Source organism: Coregonus clupeaformis, unplaced genomic scaffold, assembly GCF_020615455.1.
Source record: "Coregonus clupeaformis isolate EN_2021a unplaced genomic scaffold, ASM2061545v1 scaf1912, whole genome shotgun sequence".
NCBI classification, from domain to species: domain Eukaryota; kingdom Metazoa; phylum Chordata; class Actinopteri; order Salmoniformes; family Salmonidae; genus Coregonus; species Coregonus clupeaformis.
Window position 1 is genome coordinate 39,052 of NW_025535366.1, and position 21,025 is coordinate 60,076.

Sequence of the window (21,025 nt, forward strand, 5' to 3'; positions counted from 1 at the left end):
GCCTAACCTTAACCACACTGCTAACCTTATGCCTAACCCTAACCTTAACCACACCGCTAACCTTATGCCTAACCCTAACCACACTGCTAACTTTACACATTCATGAAGTTTTACAATCTAGCCAAATGTGACTTTGTGGCTTTAGTAACTAGCTACAACCGGGTTAGACGGCTGAAGGGGAGGGTCAGAGGTCAGGGACTGGAGGACTCCAAGGAAGGATCTCAATAACCGACTCCTCGCGTCCTCTCTCCTCGTCTCCTTCTCGAACCCTATTGGAGAAGAAGGTCAGAGGGGCGTCCGGCTTTCTCGTCCAATGGGTTTCGAGAAGGAGTTGAGAAGCGAGGAGTATGCAATTGAGATCTTTCCCAAGAGCCCGCAGTTTAACAGATATGTCTACCTGGTTGGAGGTCAGAGGTCCGGACGACTCCAGAGGGGGAGGGTTTGTTTGAAGCACTGTCCTGAACGTCCGTCCTTTAACCTTGTCTGTCTCCTGGCTGTTTGTAGAACTTGGCGTGGGTAAAGTCATACAACATCTGCTTTGAGCTGGAGGACTGCAACGAAATCTTCATCCAGCTCTTCAAGACACTCTTCTCTGTCATCAAGTAAGAATCTCTCTCTCTCTCTCATGCTCTCGCTCGCACGTGTGTTCCATCAAGCTGGCACGTGAGACAGCCTTGTCTTTATAGAGAACACCTGTCTCTGGCTGTGTTCCGTCAAGCTGGCACGTGAGACAGCCTTGTCTTTATAGAGAACACCTGTCTCTGGCTGTGTTCCATCAAGCTGGCACGTGAGACAGCCTGTCTTTATAGACAACACCTGTCTCTGGCTGTGTTCCATCAAGCTGGCACGTGAGACAGCCTGTCTTTATAGAGAACACCTGTCTCTGGCTGTGTTCCATCAAGCTGGCACGTGAGACAGCCTTGTCTTTATAGAGAACACCCTGTCTCTGGCTGTGTTCCATCAAGCTGGCACGTGAGACAGCCTGTCTTTATAGAGAACACCTGTCTCTGGCTGTGTTCCATCAAGCTGGCACGTGAGACAGCCTTGTCTTTATAGAGAACACCTGTCTCTGGCTGTGTTCCATCAAGCTGGCACGTGAGACAGCCTTGTCTTTATAGAGAACACCTGTCTCTGGCTGTGTTCCGTCAAGCTGGTACGTGAGACAGCCTGTCTTTTATAGAGAACACCTGTCTCTGGCTGTGTTCCATCAAGCTGGCACGTGAGACAGCCTTGTCTTTATAGAGAACACCTGTCTCTGGCTGTGTTCCATCAAGCTGGCACGTGAGACAGCCTTGTCTTTATAGAGAACACCTGTCTCTGGCTGTGTTCCATCAAGCTGGCACGTGAGACAGCCTGTCTTTATAGAGAACACCTGTCTCTGGCTGTGTTCCGTCAAGCTGGCACGTGAGACAGCCTTGTCTTTATAGAGAACACCTGTCTCTGGCTGTGTTCCATCAAGCTGGCACGTGAGACAGCCTGTCTTTATAGAGAACACCTGTCTCTGGCTGTGTTCCATCAAGCTGGCACGTGAGACAGCCTGTCTTTATAGAGAACACCTGTCTCTGGCTGTGTTCCATCAAGCTGGCACGTGAGACAGCCTGTCTTTATAGAGAACACCCTGTCTCTGGCTGTGTTCCATCAAGCTGGCACGTGAGACGGCCTGTCTTTATAGAGAACACCTGTCTCTGGCTGTGTTCCATCAAGCTGGCACGTGAGACAGCCTGTCTTTATAGAGAACACCTGTCTCTGGCTGTGTTCCATCAAGCTGGCACGTGAGACAGCCTGTCTTTATAGAGAACACCTGTCTCTGGCTGTGTTCCATCAAGCTGGCACGTGAGACAGCCTGTCTTTATAGAGAACACCTGTCTCTGGCTGTGTTCCATCAAGCTGGCATGTGAGACAGCCTTGTCTTTATAGAGAACACCTGTCTCTGGCTGTGTTCCGTCAAGCTGGCACGTGAGACAGCCTGTCTTTTATAGAGAACACCTGTCTCTGGCTTTGTTCCATCAAGCTGGCATGTGAGACAGCCTGTCTTTATAGAGAACACCTGTCTCTGGCTGTGTTCCATCAAGCTGGCACGTGAGACAGCCTTGTCTTTATAGAGAACACCTGTCTCTGGCTGTGTTCCATCAAGCTGGCACGTGAGACAGCCTTGTCTTTATAGAGAACACCTGTCTCTGGCTGTGTTCCGTCAAGCTGGCACGTGAGACAGCCTTGTCTTTATAGAGAACACCTGTCTCTGGCTGTGTTCCATCAAGCTGGCACGTGAGACAGCCTGTCTTTATAGAGAACACCTGTCTCTGGCTGTGTTCCATCAAGCTGGCACGTGAGACAGCCTGTCTTTATAGAGGACACCTGTCTCTGGCTGTGTTCCGTCAAGCTGGCACGTGAGACGGCCTGTCTTTATAGAGGACACCCTGTCTCTGGCTGTGTTCCATCAAGCTGGCACGTGAGACAGCCTTGTCTTTATAGAGAACACCTGTCTCTGGCTGTGTTCCGTCAAGCTGGCACGTGAGACAGCCTGTCTTTATAGAGAACACCTGTCTCTGGCTGTGTTCCATCAAGCTGGCACGTGAGACAGCCTTGTCTTTATAGAGAACACCTGTCTCTGGCTGTGTTCCATTAGCTGGCACGTGAGACAGCCTTGTCTTTATAGAGAACACCCTGTCTCTGGCTGTGTCCCATCAAGCTGGCATGTGAGACAGCCTGTCTTTATAGAGAACACCCTGTCTCTGGCTGTGTTCCATCAAGCTGGCACGTGAGACAGCCTTGTCTTTATAGAGAACACCCTGTCTCTGGCTGTGTTCCATCAAGCTGGCACGTGAGACAGCCTTGTCTTTATAGAGAACACCTGTCTCTGGCTGTGTTCCATCAAGCTGGCACGTGAGACAGCCTTGTCTTTATAGAGAACACCTGTCTCTGGCTGTGTTCCATCAAGCTGGCACGTGAGACAGCCTGTCTTTATAGAGAACACCCTGTCTCTGGCTGTGTTCCATCAAGCTGGCACGTGAGACGGCCTGTCTTTATAGAGGCGACCCACCATCAGGGTTGAGGGGTTGATAAAACATAACCAGGCCAATAATATTTATAAACATTTAACTGAATGTACATTTCAGCGTGGGCTCTTGTGACCAACGTTACCAAATTTGACTTGAGTAATAATGACATTTTTATTTGTAACAACAATGCACAACAAAAATGTCATCCGGTGACCCACCTGGACTCCTGCCCCGCCCCACAGTTTGTGAACCACTGTTATGGGAACCTGTGATCCTCACTGACAGAGGAAGAGTAGCCAGACAGAGTGATGGGTGTTAGGAGGAATATCCTCTGTCTGGCCACAGTAGGATGTCCTCCAGAGTTTCCTTGTCTGGCTGTCTCCTCTACCTCAGCAGACCGCTCTCCACCACAGACCACGCTGGTCTGGTCCTGGGTGTATTCTCCCTCCTCTGTAGCTGCTCCACTCACACCTCCATAGTGTTGGCCTGGTCCATTTCCCACTCATCCAGTGTCCTCTGAGGGCTGAGCTGTCAGACTGCCTCAGTCCAGTTCCACACACTGGGTCACAGTAGGTCCTGGGCTTGATGCAGCCGTAGCTCTGAGAACTCTCCACAACTGGCATCATCTTTCTCCTGTCAAGACGGTTGGTCTTCCTCCTCCTCCCGTCAAGACGGTTGGTCTTCCTCCTGTCAAGACGGTTGGTCTTCCTCTTCCCGTAAAGACGGTTGGGTCTCCCTCCTCCCGTAAAGACGGTTGGGTCTCCCTCCTCCCGTAAAGACGGTTGGGTCTCCCTCCTCCCGTAAAGACGGTTGAGTCTCCCTCCTCCCGTAAAGACGGTTGGGTCTCCCTCCTCCCGTAAAGACGGTTGGGTCTTCCTCCTCCCGTAAAGACAGTGGGTCTCTCCATGGGCAGATGCCTGTGTGACTCCATATAGCAGCACAGAGGTTGATCCAGGACGTGTTTATGAATGGTAGTCAGTCAGGTTAGTAGACGTTGACAGAGACCCCAGTCTATCAGACTGAGAGGGCAGCCAGAGACAGAGAATGGAAGCCCTTGGGAGGAGCATGGAGACAACACTAGATTTGACAGATATGGGACAGTAGTAGTGTAACCCTTATCAAGTTCCTCTCTCAGAAAGCAATTATGTCTGTTTCTTTCACACACACATCACAAACAAAACCCCTTATTGAATACCCTCTCTCTCTCTCCAACATCTCACTCTCCATCCTCTCTCCTCAACCTCTCTCTCTCTCTCTCCTCAACCTCTCTCTCTCTCTCCATCCTCTCTCTCTCTCTCTCCAACATCTCACTCTCCATCCTCTCTCTCTCTCTCCTCAACCTCTCTCTCTCTCTCCATCCTCTCTCTCTCTCTCCAACCTCTTTCTCTCGCCAAACTCTCTCTCTCATCCTCTCTCTCTCTCCAATCTCTCCCTCTTTCTTTCTCTCTCCATCCTCTCTCTCCCTCTCTCCCTCTCGCCCTCTCTCGCTCTCTCTCTCTCTCTCTCTCTCTCGCCCTCTCTCGCTCTCTCTCTCTCTCTCTCTCTCTCGCCCTCTCTCGCTCTCTCTCTCTCTCTCTCTCTCTCTCTCTCTCTCGCTCTCTCTCGCTCTCGCTCTCTCTCCCTCACGCCCTCTCTCTCTCTCTCCCTCCTATAGTAACAGTCACAATCAGAAGGTCCAGATGCACATGTTGGATCTGATGAGTTCTATTATAATGGAGGGAGACGGCGTCACACAGGAACTACTGGACACCATACTGATCAACCTCATACCTGCTCACAAGGTAACGCACCATACTGATCAACCTCATACCTGCTCACAAGGTAACGCACCATACTGATCAACCTCATACCTGCTCACAAGGTAACACACCATACTGATCAACCTCATACCTGCTCACAAGGTAACGCACCATACTGATCAACCTCATACCTGCTCACAAGGTAACGCACCATACTGATCAACCTCATACCTGCTCACAAGGTAACGCACCATACTGATCAACCTCATACCTGCTCACAAGGTAACGCACCATACTGATCAACCTCGTACCTGCTCACAAGGTAACGCACCATACTGATCAACCTCGTACCTGCTCACAAGGTAACACAACATACTGATCAACCTCATACCTGCTCACAAGGTAACGCACCATACTGATCAACCTCATACCTGCTCACAAGGTAACGCACCATACTGATCAACCTCATACCTGCTCACAAGGTAACGCACCATACTGATCAACCTCATACCTGCTCACAAGGTAACGCACCATACTGATCAACCTCATACCTGCTCACAAGGTAAAGCACCATACTGATCAACCTCATACCTGCTCACAAGGTAACACGCCATACTGATCAACCTCATACCTGCTCACAAGGTAACGCACCATACTGATCAACCTCATACCTGCTCACAAGGTAACGCACCATACTGATCAACCTCATACCTGCTCACAAGGTAACGCACCATACTGATCAACCTCATACCTGCTCACAAGGTAACACACCATACTGATCAACCTCATACCTGCTCACAAGGTAACACACCATACTGATCAACCTCATACCTGCTCACAAGGTAACACACCATACTGATCAACCTCATACCTGCTCACAAGGTAACACACCATACTGATCAACCTCATACCTGCTCACAAGGTAACACACCATACTGATCAACCTCGTACCTGTCCACAAGGTAACACACCATACTGATCAACCTCATACCTGTCCACAAGGTAACACACCATACTGATCAACCTCATACCTGCTCACAAGGTAACACACCATACTGATCAACCTCGTACCTGCTCACAAGGTAACGCACCATACTGATCAACCTCATACCTGCTCACAAGGTAAAGCACCATACTGATCAACCTCATACCTGCTCACAAGGTAAAGCACCATACTGATCAACCTCATACCTGCTCACAAGGTAACGCACCATACTGATCAACCTCATACCTGCTAACAAGGTAACGCACCATACTGATCAACCTCATACCTGCTCACAAGGTAACACACCATACTGATCAACCTCATACCTGCTCACAAGGTAACGCACCATACTGATCAACCTCGTACCTGCTCACAAGGTAACGCACCATACTGATCAACCTCATACCTGCTCACAAGGTAACACACCATACTGATCAACCTCGTACCTGCTCACAAGGTAACGCACCATACTGATCAACCTCATACCTGCTCACAAGGTAACACACCATACTGATCAACCTCATACCTGCGCACAAGGTAACGCACCATACTGATCAACCTCATACCTGCTCACAAGGTAACGCACCATACTGATCAACCTCATACCTGCTCACAAGGTAACACACCATACTGATCAACCTCATACCTGTCCACAACGTAACACACCATACTGATCAACCTCATACCTGCTCACAATGTAACACACCATACTGATCAACCTCGTACCTGCTCACAAGGTAACACACCATACTGATCAACCTCGTACCTGCTCACAAGGTAACGCACCATACTGATCAACCTCATACCTGCTCACAAGGTAACACACCATACTGATCAACCTCATACCTGCTCACAAGGTAACACACCATACTGATCAACCTCGTACCTGCTCACAAGGTAACACACCATACTGATCAACCTCATACCTGCTCACAAGGTAACACACCATACTGATCAACCTCATACCTGTCCACAAGGTAACACACCATACTGATCAACCTCATACCTGTCCACAAGGTAACACACCATACTGATCAACCTCGTACCTGCTCACAAGGTAACACACCATACTGATCAACCTCGTACCTGTCCACAAGGTAACACACCATACTGATCAACCTCATACTTGCTCACAAGGTAACGCACCATACTGATCAACCTCATACCTGCTCACAAGGTAACACACCATACTGATCAACCTCATACCTGCTCCCAAGGTAACACACCATACTGATCAACCTCGTACCTGCTCCCAAGGCAAAACACACACCCCTCCCTGTTGATGTTTAACCCTCTCTTCTCTTCTCTTCTCCAGAACCTGAATAAGCAGGCGTACGACTTGGCCAAGACCCTGCTGAAGAGGACCGTGCAGACCATAGAGACATGCATCGCTAACGTTAGTACTATATATATATATATATATACCTCTATCTCTCTCTCTCTCTCTACCATTCAGACCATAGAGACATGACTCGCTAATGTTAGTACTGTGTATATATATATATATATATATATATATATATATATATATATATATATATATATATATATACACCTCTCTCTCTCTCTCTCTCTCTACCATTCAGACCATAGAGACATGACTCACTAACGTTAGTACTGTGTATATATATATATATATATATATATATATATACCTCTCTCTCTCTCTCTCTCTCTACCATTCAGACCATAGAGACATGCATCGCTAACGTTAGTACTGTATATATATATATACCTCTATCTCTCTCTCTATCTACCATTCAGACCATAGAGACATGACTCACTAACGTTAGTACTGTGTATATATACAGTTGAAGTCGGAAGTTTACATACACCTTAGTCAAATACATTTAAACTCTGTTTTTCACAATTCCTGACATTTAATCCAAGTAAAAATTCCCTGTCTTAGGTCAGTTAGGATCACCACTTTATTTTAAGAATATGAAATGTCAGAATAATAGTAGAGAGAATGATTTATTTCAGCTTTTATTTATTTCATCACGTTCTCAGTGGGTCAGACGTTTACATACACTCAAATAGTATTTGGTAGCATTGCCTTTAAATTGTTTAACTTGGGTCAAACGTTTCGGGTAGCCTTCCACAAGCTTCCCACAATAAGTTGGGTGAGTTTTGGCCCATTCCTCCTGACAGAGCTGGTGTAACTGAGTCAGGTTTGTAGGCCTCCTTGCTCGCACACACTTTTTCAGTTCTGCCCACAAATGTTCTATAGGATTGAGGTCAGGGCTTTGTGATGGCCACTCCAATACCTTGACTTTGTTGTCCTTACGCCATTTTGCAACAACTTTGGAAGTATGCTTGGGGTCATTGTCCATTTGGAAGACCCATTTGCGACCAAGCTTTAACTTCCTGACTGATGTCTTGAGATGTTGCTTCAATATAGCCACATAATTTTCCTTCCTCATGATGCCATCTATTTTGTGAAGTGCACCAATCCCTCCTGCAGCAAAGCACCCCCACAGCATGATGCTGCCACCCCCGTGCTTCACGGTTGGGATGGTGTTCTTCGGCTTGTAAGACTCCCCCTTTTTCCTCCAAACATAACGATGGTCATTATGGCCAAACAGTTCTATTTTTGTTTCATCAGACCAGAGGACATTTCTCCAAAAAGTACGATCTTTGTCCCCATGTGCAGTTGCAAACCGTAGTCTGGCTTTTTTATGGTGGATTTGGAGCAGTGGCTTCTTCCTTGCTGAGCGGCCTTTCAGGTTATGTCGATATAGGACTCGTTTTACTGTGGATATAGATACTTTTGTACCTGTTTCCTCCAGCATCTTCACAAGGTCCTTTGCTGCTGTTCTGGGATTGATTTGCACTTTTCGCACCAAAGTACGTTAATCTCTAGGAGACTGAACGCGTCTCCTTCTTAAGCGGTATGACGGCTGCGTGGTCCCATGGTGTTTATACTTGCGTACTATTGTTTGTACAGATGAACGTGGTACCTTCAGGCGTTTGGAAATTGCTTCCATGGATGAACCAGACTTGTGGAGGTCTACAATTTTTTTTCTGAGGTCTTGGCTGATTTCTTTTGAGCAAAGAGTCACTGAGTTTGAAGGTAGGCCTTGAAATACATCCACAGGTACTCCTCCAATTGACTCAAATGATGTCAGTTAACCTATCAGAAGCTTCTAAAGCCATGACATCATTTTCTGGAATTTCCCAAGCTGTTTAAAGGCACAGTCAACTTAGTGTATGTAAACTTCTTACCCACTGGAATTGTGATACAGTGAATTATAAGTGAAATAATCTGTCTGTGATCAATTGATGGAAAAATTACTTGTGTCACGCACAAAGTAGATGTCCTAACCGACTTGCCAAAACTATAGTTTAACAATACATTTGTAGAGTGGTTGAAAAACGAGTTTTAATGACTCCAACCTAAAGTGGATGTAAACTTTAAACTTCAACTGTACCTCTCTCTCGATAATTGTCCAGGCTAGAGCTGGCTGGTAGGTAGTGCAGGATAGTGGTGAAGACCGCTAACGGTGGCTAATAGCTAATAGCTGGTTAGCTGGCTATTTAGCCGTAGGTTAGCTGGTTAGCTGGCTATTTAGCCGTAGGTTAGCTGGTTAGCTGGCTATTTAGCCGTAGGTTAGCTGGTTAGCTGGCTATTTAGCCGTAGGTTAGCTGGTTAGCTGGCTAGCTGGCTATTTTTTGCCGTAGGTTCTTGATAAAAATAAATAAATAATAGAGTCTGTTCCACATCAGGAAAGTGTGTTTAGTTAAAGGATGGAAAGTGAGATAGAGAAATATATACGAAGAAAGACAAACTAAAAAACTGGCTATTTACTTTACTTTATTTAACACAACAGAATACACATCTACCATTTAGACCATAGAGACATGACTCACTAACGTTTAGTACTGGTACACGTCAACTATGACAGACAAATTGAGAAAAAAAAATCCAGAAAATCGCATTGTAGGATTTTTTATGAATTTATTTGCAAATGATGGTGGAAAAAAAAAAAATACATATATATAATAAGTATATATACCTCTATCTCAAATGAAATGTATTGGTCACGTTCACGTGGTTAGCAGATTTTATTGCGATTTGTAGCGAAATGCTTGTGCTTCTAGTTCCGACAGTGCAGCAATATCTAGCAAGTAATATCTAACAGTTCCACAACAAAAACCTAATACACACAAATCTAAGTAAAGGAATGGAATAAGAATATATACATATATGGATGAGCAATGTCATTATCAGAGCAGCATAGGCTAAGATGCAATAGATAGTATAGAATACAGTATATACAGATGAGATGGGTAATGCAAGATATGTAAACATTATTAAAGTGGCATTATTAAAGTGACTAGTGTTCCATTTATTAAAGTGGCCAGTGATTTTCAAGTCTGTATGTAGGCAGCCGCCTCTCTGTGCTAGTGATGGCTGTTTAACAGTCTACCGTTCAGACCATAGAGACATGAATCACTAACATTAGTACTGTGTGTGTGTGTATATATATATACAGTACCAGTCAAAAGTTTGGACACCTACTCATTCAAGGCTTTTCTTTATTTTTACTATTTTCTACATTGTAGAATAATAGTGAAGACATCTAAACTATGAAGTAACACATATGGAATCATGTAGTAACCAAAAAAGTGTTAAACAAATCAAAATATATTTTATATTTGAGATTCTTCAAATAGCCACCCTTTGCCTTGATGACAGCTTTGCACACTCTTGGCATTCTCTTAACCAGCTTCACATGGAATGCTTTTTCCAACAGTCTTGGAGTTCCCACATATGCTGAGCACTTGTTGGCTGCTTTTCCTTCACTCTGCAGTCCGACTCATCCCCAAACCATCTCAATTGGGTTGAGGTCGGGGGATTGTGGAGGCCAGGTCATCTGATGCAGCACTCTATCCCTTTCCTTCTTGGTCAAATAGCCCTTACACAGCCTGGAGGTGTGTTGGGTCATTGTCCTGTTGAAAAACAAATGATAGTCCCACTAAGCCCAAACCAGATGGGATGGCGTATCGCTGCAGAATGCTGTGGTAGCCATGCTGGTTAAGTGTGCCTTGAATTCTAAATAAATCACAGACAGAGTCACCAGCAAAGCACCCCCACACCATAACACCTCCTCCTCCATGCTTTACGGTGGGAACTACACATGCAGAGATCATCCGTTCACCCACACCGCGTCTCACAAAGACACGGCGGTTGGAACCATTAATCTCCAATTTGGACTCCAGACCAAAGGACAAATTTCCACCTGTCTAATGTCCATTGCTCGTGTTTCTTGGCCCAAGCAGGTCTCTTCTTCTTATTGGTGTCCTTTAGTAGTGGTTTCTTTGCAGCAATTCGACCATGAAGGCCTGATTCACACAGTCGCCTCTGAACAGTTGATGTTGAGATATGTCTGTTACTTGAACTCTGTGAAGCATTTATTTGGGCTGCAATCTGAGGCTGGTAACTCTAATGAACTTATCCTCTGCAGCAGAGGTAACTCTGGGTCTTCCTTTCCTGTGGCGGTCCTCATGAGAGCCAGTTTCATCATAGCGCTTCATGGTTTTTGCGACTGCAATTGAAGAAACTTTCAAAGTTCTTGACATTTTACAGATTGACTGACCTTCATGTCTTAAAGTAATGATGGACTGTCATTTCTCTTTGCTTATTTGAGCTGTTCTTGCCATAATATGGACTTGGTCTTTTACCAAATAGGGCTATTTTCTGTATACCACCCCTACCTTGTCACAACACACCTGATTGGCTGAAATGCATTAAGAAGGAAAGAAATTCAACTTTTAACAAGGCACACCTGTTCATTGAAATGCATTCCAGGTGACTACCTCATGAAGCTGGTTGAGAGAAAGCCAAGAGTGTGCAAAGCTGTCATCAAGGCAAAGGGTGGCTACTTTGAAGAATCTCAAATAATATAAAATATATTTTGATTTGTTTAACACTTTTTTGGTTACTACATGATTCCATATGTGTTATTTCATAGTTTTGATGTCTTCACTATTATTCTAAAATGTAGAAAATAGTAAAAAAAATTAAGAAAAACCCTTGAATGAGTAGGTGTCTCCAAACTTTTGACTGCTACTGTACATCTATCTCTCAATCTACCGTTCAGACCATGTAGACATGCATCGCATTAAGAACACCTACTCCTTCCATGACTTGGACTAATCGTTTGAACGCTATGATCCCTTATTGATGTCCAGGCTCTGCTGTAGCCGGCCGCAACCGAGAGACCCATGGGGCGGCGCACAATTGGCCCAGCGTCGTCCAGGGTAGGGGAGGGAATGGCAGGTAGGGAGGTAGCTCAGTTGATAGAGCATGGCGTTTGCAACGCCAGGGTTGTGGGTTCGTTTCCCACGGGGGGCCAGTATGAAAATAATATAATGTATGCACTAACTGTAAGTCGCTCTGGATAAGAGCGTCAGCTAAATGACGTAAATGTAAAATGTAATGTCATCTGTTAAATCCACTTCAATCAGTGTAGGTGAAGGGGAAGGAGACAGGTTAAAGAAGGATTTTTAAGCCTTGAGACAATTGAGAATGTGTGCCATTCAGAGGATGAACGAGCAAGACAAAATATTGACGTGCCTTTTGAACGGGGTACGGTAGTAGGTGCCGGGCGAAGCGGTTTGTGTCAAGAACTGCAACGCTGCTGGGTTTTTTCACGCTCAACAGTTTTCCCCGCGTGTATTAAGAATGGTCAACTTGACACAACTGTGTGAAACGCATTGGAGTCAACATGGGCCAGCATCCCTGTGGAACGCTTTTGACACGTTGTGTAGTCCATGACCGACGAATCGAGGATGTTCTGAGGCAATATTAGGAAGGTGTTCTTAATGTTTTGTACACTCACTATACTGTATTTATACACTTCTGTCTCTTCCTCTGTCTGTCTGTCTCTATTCCTCTGTCTGTCTGTCTCTATTCCTCTGTCTGTCTGTCTGTATTCCTCTGTCTGTCTGTCTCTATTCCTCTGTCTGTCTGTCTGTATTCCTCTGTCTGTCTGTCTCTATTCCTCTGTCTGTCTGTCTGTATTCCTCTGTCTGTCTGTCTCTATTCCTCTGTCTGTCTGTCTGTATTCCTCTGTCTGTCTGTCTCTATTCCTCTGTCTGTCTGTCTGTATTCCTCTGTCTGTCTGTCTCTATTCCTCTGTCTGTCTGTCTGTCTGTCTCTATTCCTCGGTCTGTCTGTCTCTATTCCTCTGTCTGTCTCTATTCCTCTGTCTGTCTGTCTCTATTCCTCTGTCTGTCTGTCTGTCTGTCTCTATTCCTCTGTCTGTCTGTCTCTATTCCTCTGTCTGTCTGTCTCTATTCCTCTGTCTGTCTGTCTCTATTCCTCTGTTTGTCTGTCTGTCTCTATTCCTCTGTCTGTCTCTATTCCTCTGTCTGTCTCTATTCCTCTGTCTGTCTGTCTCTATTCCTCTGTCTGTCTCTATTCCTCTGTCTGTCTCTATTCCTCTGTCTGTCTGTCTCTATTCCTCTGTCTGTCTCTATTCCTCTGTCTGTCTCTATTCCTCTGTCTGTCTGTCTGTCTCTATTCCTCTGTCTGTCTCTATTCCTCTGTCTGTCTGTCTCTATTCCTCTGTCTGTCTGTCTCTATTCCTCTGTCTGTCTCTATTCCTCTGTCTGTCTCTATTCCTCTGTCTGTCTGTCTCTATTCCTCTGTCTGTCTCTATTCCTCTGTCTGTCTGTCTGTCTCTATTCCTCTGTCTGTCTGTCTGTCTCTATTCCTCTGTCTGTCTCTATTCCTCTGTCTGTCTGTCTCTATTCCTCTGTCTGTCTGTCTCTATTCCTCTGTCTGTCTGTCTCTATTCCTCTGTCTGTCTGTCTGTATTCCTCTGTCTGTCTGTCTCTATTCCTCTGTCTGTCTGTCTGTATTCCTCTGTCTGTCTGTCTCTATTCCTCTGTCTGTCTGTCTGTATTCCTCTGTCTGTCTGTCTCTATTCCTCTGTCTGTCTGTCTGTCTGTCTCTATTCCTCTGTCTGTCTGTCTCTATTCCTCTGTCTGTCTCTATTCCTCTGTCTGTCTGTCTCTATTCCTCTGTCTGTCTGTCTGTCTGTCTCTATTCCTCTGTCTGTCTGTCTCTATTCCTCTGTCTGTCTCTATTCCTCTGTCTGTCTGTCTCTATTCCTCTGTTTGTCTGTCTGTCTCTATTCCTCTGTCTGTCTCTATTCCTCTGTCTGTCTCTATTCCTCTGTCTGTCTGTCTCTATTCCTCTGTCTGTCTCTATTCCTCTGTCTGTCTCTATTCCTCTGTCTGTCTGTCTCTATTCCTCTGTCTGTCTCTATTCCTCTGTCTGTCTCTATTCCTCTGTCTGTCTGTCTGTCTCTATTCCTCTGTCTGTCTCTATTCCTCTGTCTGTCTGTCTCTATTCCTCTGTCTGTCTGTCTCTATTCCTCTGTCTGTCTCTATTCCTCTGTCTGTCTCTATTCCTCTGTCTGTCTGTCTCTATTCCTCTGTCTGTCTCTATTCCTCTGTCTGTCTGTCTGTCTCTATTCCTCTGTCTGTCTGTCTGTCTCTATTCCTCTGTCTGTCTCTATTCCTCTGTCTGTCTGTCTCTATTCCCCTGTCTGTCTCTATTCCTCTGTCTGTCTCTATTCCCCTGTCTGTCTCTATTCCTCTGTCTGTCTCTATTCCTCTGTCTGTCTGTCTCTATTCCTCTGTCTGTCTGTATTCCTCTGTCTGTCTGTCTGTCTCTATTCCTCTGTCTGTCTGTCTCTATTCCTCTGTCTGTCTGTATTCCTCTGTCTGTCTGTCTGTCTCTATTCCTGTCTGTGCATTTTAAGAAACAGATTCTCATTGAAATCAAGTTTTCTATAACATCTCTCCCTCTCTCCATCCCCCTCCCTCTCTCTCTCCCCCTCCCTCTCTCTCACCCCCTCCCTCTCTCTCCCCCTCCCTCCCCCTCCCTCTCTCTCTCCCCCTCTCTCTCTCTCCCCCTCCCTCTCTCCCCCTCTCTCTCTCTCCCCCTCCCCTCTCTCTCTCCCACCCCTCCCTCTCTCTCTCCCACCCTCTCTCTCCATCCCCCTCTCTCTCTCTCTCTCTCTCTCCCTCTCCCCCCTCTCTCCCCTCCCTCTCCCCCCTCTCTCTCCCCTCCCTCTCCCCCTCTCTCTCCCTCCCTCTCCCCCTCTCTCTCCCCTCCCTCTCTCTCCCCCTCTCTCTCCCCCCTCTCTCTCATCCCTCTCTCTCTCTCTCCCCCTCTCTCTCATCCCCCTCTCTCTCTCTCTCATCCCCTCTCTCTCTCTCCATCCCCCCTCTCTCTCGCCATCCCCCCTCTCTCTCTCTCCATCCCCCCTCTCTCTCTCTCCATCCCCTTTCCCCTCCAGTTCTTTAACCAGGTGCTGGTGATGGGGAAGTCTTCAGTCAGCGATCTGTCAGAACACGTGTTTGATCTGATCCAGGAGCTCTTCTCCATCGAACCTCTGCTGCTCACATCTGTCATGCCCCAGCTAGAGTTTAAACTCAAGGTATAGGACACACACACACCCACAGACAACACACACACACACACACACAACAGACAGACAACACACACAACAGACAGACAACACACACGACAGACAGACAATACACACACACACAACACACACACACACAACACACACACACATTGGGTAAGGTCTAGTGAATATGCAGGCCATGGAAGAAGTGGGACGTTTTCAGCTTCCAGGAATTGTGTACAGATCCTTGCGACATGGAGCCGTGCATTATCATGCTGAAACATGAGGTGATGGCGGTGGATGAATGGCACGACAATGGGCCTCAGGATCTCGTCACAGTATCTCTGTGCATTCAAATTGCTATCGATAAAATGCAATTGTGTTCGTTGTCCGTAGCTTATCAAATCAAATGTTATTTGCCACATGCGCCGAATACAACAGGTGTAGAACCTTACAATGAAATGCTTACTTACAAACCCTTAACCAACAATGCAGTTTTAAGAAAATAAAAAGTGTTAAGTAAAAAATGGATAAGTGAAAAATAAAAATAGCTAATAATTAAAGAGCAGCAGTAAAATTAAATAACAGTAGGGAGGCGATATACAGGGGGTACCGGTACAGAGTCAATGTGAAATAACAGTAGGGAGGCTATATACAGGGGGTACCGGTACAGAGTCAATGACTGACAAAACTATAAAAATGGACGTTACACACGCCGCAACCAGTCAGGAACTTGAAGCTCTCAACTCAGCTGTAGAACTTTCTGTCTTGGTGTGTTTGGACCATGATAGTTTGTTGGTGATGTGGACACCAAGGAACTTGAAGCTCTCAACCTGCTCCACTACAGCCCCGTAGATGAGAATGGGGGCGTGCTCGCTCCTCTTCTTTTTCCTGTAGTCCACAATCATCTCCTTTGTCTTGATCACGTTGAGGGAGAGGTTGTTGTCCTGGCACCACAAGGCCAGGTCTCTGACCTCCTCCCTATAGGCTGTCTCGTCGTTGTCGGTGATCAGGCCTACCACTGTTGTGTCATCGGCAAACTTAATGATGGTGTTGGAGTCGTGCCTGGCCACGCAGTCATGGGTGAACAGGGAGTACAGGAGGGGACTGAGCATGCACCCCTGAGGGGCCTCCGTGTTGAGGATCTGCGTGATAGATGTGTTGTTACCTACCCTTACCACCTGGGGGCGGCCCGTCAGGAAGTCCAGGATCCAGTTGCAGAGGGAGGTGTTTAGTCCCAGGGTCCTTAGCTTAGTGATGAGCTTTGAGGGCACTATGGTGTTGAACGCTGAGCTGTAGTCAATGAATAGCATTCTCACGTAGGTGTTCCTCTTGTCCAGGTGGGAAAGGGCAGTGTGGAGTGCAATAGAGATTGCATCATCTGTGGATCTGTTGGGGCGGTATGCAAATTGGGGTAGGTCTAGGGTTTCTGGGATAATGGTGTTGATGTGAGCCATGACCAGCCTTTCAAAGCACTTCATGGCTACAGACGTCAGTGCTACGGGTCATTAGTCATTTAGGCAGGTTATCTTAGTGTTCTTGGGCACAGGGACTATGGTGGCCTGCTTGAAACATATTGGTATTACAGACTAAGTCAGGGACATGTTGAAAATGTCAGTGAAGACACTTACCAGTTGGTCAGCGCATGCTCGGAGTACACGTCCTGGTAATCCGTCTGGCCCTGCGGCCTTGTGAATGTTGACCTGCTTAAAGGTCTTACTCACATCGGCTATGGAGAGCGTGATCGCATAGTCATCCGGAACAGCTGATGCTCTCATGCATGCTTCAGTGTTGCTTGCCCCGAAGGCGAGCATAGAAGTAATTTAGCATTTAGTAATAGTTTTCAAGCCCTGCCACATCCGACAAGCGTCAGAGCCGGTGTAGTACGATTCAATCTTTGTCCTGTATTGACTCTAGAGTGTTTTTTCCTCTGGTTGCACATTTAACATGCTGGTAGAATGGATTTACGTTTCCCTGCATTAACGTCCCCGGCCACTAGGAGCGCTGCCTCTGGATGAGCGTTTTCCTGTTTACTTATGGCCTTATACAGTTCATTGAGTGCAATCTTAGTGCCAGCATCGGTTTGTGGTGGTAAATAGACAGCTACGAAAAATATAGATGAAAACTCTCTTGGTAAATAGTGTGGTCTACAGCTTATCATGAGATACTCTACCTCAGGCAAGCAAAAGCTAGAGGATTAGATTTTGTGCACCAGCTGTTGTTTACAAATATACACAGACCGCCACCCCTTGTCTTACCGGAGTCAGCCGTTCTATCCTGCTGATGTAGCGTATATCCCGCCAGCTGTATGTTATCCATGTCGTTGTTCAGCCACGACTCGGTGAAACATAAGATATTACAGTTTTTAATGTCCCGTTGGTAGGATAACCGTAATCTTAGGTCGTCCATTTTGTTTTCCAATGATTGAACATTGGCTAATAGGATTGATGGAAGATGCAGTTTACTCGCTCGCCGTCGGATCCTTACAAGGCACCTCGACCTACGTCCACGATATCTCCGTCTCTTCCTCATGCGAATGACGGGGATTTGGGCCTTGTCGGGTGTCTGTAGAATATCCTTCGCGTCTGACTCGTTGAATAAAAAAATCTTCGTCCAATACGAGGTGAGTAATCGCTGTCCTGATATCCAGAAGCTCTTTTTGGTCATAAGAGACGGTGGCAGAAACGTTATGTACAGAATAAATTACAAATAACCCGGAAAAACACACATAATAATACAATTGGTTAGAGGGCTGTTAAACGGCACCCATTTTCTCCGGCACCATCATACCATAATCCCACCGCCACCATGGGGGACTCTGTTCACAGCGTTGACATCAGCAAACCGCTCGCCCACACGACGCCGTACACGTGGTCTGCAGTTGTGGACGGTTGGAGGCGGCTTATGGTAGAGAAATTAACACTCAATTCTCTGGCAACAGCTCTGGTGGACATTGCTGCAGTCAGCGTGCCAATTGCGCGCTCCCTCAACTTGAGGCATCTGTGGCATTGTGTTGTGTGACAAAACTGCACAATTTAGAGCATCCTTTTATTGTCCCCAGCACAAGGTGCACCTGTGTAATGATCATGCTGTTTAATCAGCTTTTTGATATGCCACAGCTGTCAGATGGATGGAATATCTTGGCAAAGGAGAAATGCTCACTAACAGGGATGGAGACAAATAATGAGCTTGTTGTGCGTCTGGAACATTCCTGGGATTTTTTTATTTCCGCTCATGAAAAAAATGGGACCAACACTTTACATGTTGCGTTTATATTTTAGTTCAGTATAGAAGGTAAAGTAAAAACTCAAACCGGTGTGTGCATCAATACCGGTATATTGTCAAATACGATATACTACCCAGCCCTACACTCACGCCCACCACTCAAGCCCCATTTTGATCTAGAAAAAACCCTGAACACACATACACCTACTAGACCTTAACCAAATGACCGTCATTGAATGAAAATCTATTTATTTCAGGTTGTAATCCCAAGTTGTGTGTTTTTGTTGTTGTTGTTGCAGAGTAACGATGGTGAAGAGCGTTTAGCTGTAGTCCGACTGCTGGCCAAGCTGTTTGGAGCCAAAGACTCAGAACTGGCCACTCAGAACAGACCGCTGTGGCAGTGCTTCCTGGGACGGTGAGACACGCATTCCACGGCCACATGAACACACGCTTGGGGGCGAACACGCACACGTACACACACACACACGCGCGTAGTAGAGGTGCGTTGCGTTGACAAGATGTGTGTGTGTTTGTGTGTGTGTGTGTGTGTGTGTGTGTTTGTGCCATCCCCAGGTTCAATGACATCCATGTCCCAGTGAGGCTGGAGTCAGTCAAGTTTGCTTCCCACTGTCTGATGAATCATCCAGACCTGGCCAAAGACCTCACAGGTAGGTTTCTGATGAATCATCCAGACCTGGTTATAGACCTCACAGGTAGGTTTCTGATGAATATCCACCGGCCAAAGACCTCACAGGTAGGTTTCTGATGAATCATCCAGACCTGGCCAAAGACCTCACAAGGTTCTGATGAATATCAGACCTGGCCAAAGACCTCACAGGTAGGTTTCTGATGAATCATCCAGACCTGGTTATAGACCTCACAGGTAGGTTTCTGATGAATCATCCAGACCTGGTTATAGACCTCACAGGTAGGTTTCTGATGAATCATCCAGACCTGGCCAAAGACCTCACAGGTAGGTTTCTGATGAATCATCCAGACCTGGCCAAAGACCTCACAGGTAGGTTTCTGATGAATCATCCAGACCTGGTTATAGACCTCACAGGTAGGTTTCTGATGAATCATCCAGACCTGGTTATAGACCTCACAGGTAGGTTTCTGATGAATCATCCAGACCTGGTTATAGACCTCACAGGTAGGTTTCTGATGAATCATCCAGACCTGGCCAAAGACCTCACAGGTAGGTTTCTGATGAATCATCCAGACCTGGTTATAGACCTCACAGGTAGGTTTCTGATGAATCATCCAGACCTGGTTATAGACCTCACAGGTAGGTTTCTGATGAATCATCCAGACCTGGCCAAAGACCTCACAGGTAGGTTTCTGATGAATCATCCAGACCTGGTTATAGACCTCACAGGTAGGTTTCTGATGAATCATCCAGACCTGGTTATAGACCTCACAGGTAGGTTTCTGATGAATCATCCAGACCTGGTTATAGACCTCACAGGTAGGTTTCTGATGAATCATCCAGACCTGGCCAAAGACCTCACAGGTAGGTTTCTGATGAATCATCCAGACCTGGTTATAGACCTCACAGGTAGGTTTCTGATGAATCATCCAGACCTGGCCAAAGACCTCACAGGTAGGTTTCTGATGACCTATCCAGACCTGGTTATAGACCTCACAGGTAGGTTTCTGATGATCCATCCAGACCTGGTTATAGACCTCACAGGTAGGTTTCTGATGATCCATCCAGACCTGGTTATAGACCTCACAGGTAGGTTTCTGATGAATCATCCAGACCTGGTTAAAGACCTCACAGGTAGGTTTCTGATGATCCATCCAGACCTGGTTAAAGACCTCACAGGTAGGTTTCTGATGAATCATCCAGACCTGGTTATAGACCTCACAGGTAGGTTTCTGATGATCCATCCAGACCTGGTTATAGACCTCACAGGTAGGTTTCTGATGATCCATCCAGACCTGGTTAAAGACCTCACAGGTAGGTTTCTGATGAATCATCCAGACCTGGTTATAGACCTCACAGGTAGGTTTCTGATGAATCATCCAGACCTGGTTATAGACCTCACAGGTAGGTTTCTGATGAATCATCCAGACCCTTTGGGGTCCCAGGACCGAGTTTGGGAGACGCTGCCCTAACCAATATGTTGTCTGTATCGTCCAATCAGAGTTCCTGAAAGTGCGATCACATGACCCAGAGGAGGCGATCCGTCATGACGTCATCGTAACGATCATCAACGCCGGGAAGAAAGACCTGAACCTGGTTAACGACCAACTACTGGGCTTCGTTAGGGAGAGGACCCTGGACAAGAGGGTAACATACCTGTCAATACACACCTCAACCTTCTCAAGTCAAGTCTTTTCATTCTCGGCCCTTTGAGGGATGGATATTAGTTGGAAAGGAATAGTTTGGTTCATATGTTTATCTATCTTTCTCTCCTCCCATCCTCCTCTCCTCCCTCCCTCTCCCCTCCTCCCATCCTTTCCTCCCCTCCCTTCCTCCATCCTCCTCTCCTCCCTCCCTCTCCCCTCCTCCCATCCTTTCCTCCCTTCCTCCCATCCTCTCCTCGCCTCCCTCCCTCCTCTCCTCGCCTCCTCCCTCCTCTCCTCCCTCCCTCCTCCCATCCTCCTCTCCCCTCCTCCCATCCTCCTCTCCTCCCTCCC

The 21,025-nt window shown here is 46.4% G+C and overlaps 1 protein-coding gene across 1 annotated transcript in view; it reads left to right on the forward strand.

The window, feature by feature from the left end:
- Positions 1–21,025, forward strand: part of LOC123481292 (sister chromatid cohesion protein PDS5 homolog A) — a 70,273-nt gene that overhangs the window by 16,461 nt on the left and 32,787 nt on the right. The window contains exons 5-11 of the mRNA XM_045218935.1: positions 505–602; positions 4,654–4,780; positions 7,039–7,119; positions 15,041–15,181; positions 18,679–18,794; positions 18,953–19,047; positions 20,530–20,675. Coding sequence (XP_045074870.1) covers positions 505–602; positions 4,654–4,780; positions 7,039–7,119; positions 15,041–15,181; positions 18,679–18,794; positions 18,953–19,047; positions 20,530–20,675 — 804 coding nt within the window. The remainder of the gene's footprint in view (positions 1–504; positions 603–4,653; positions 4,781–7,038; positions 7,120–15,040; positions 15,182–18,678; positions 18,795–18,952; positions 19,048–20,529; positions 20,676–21,025) is intronic.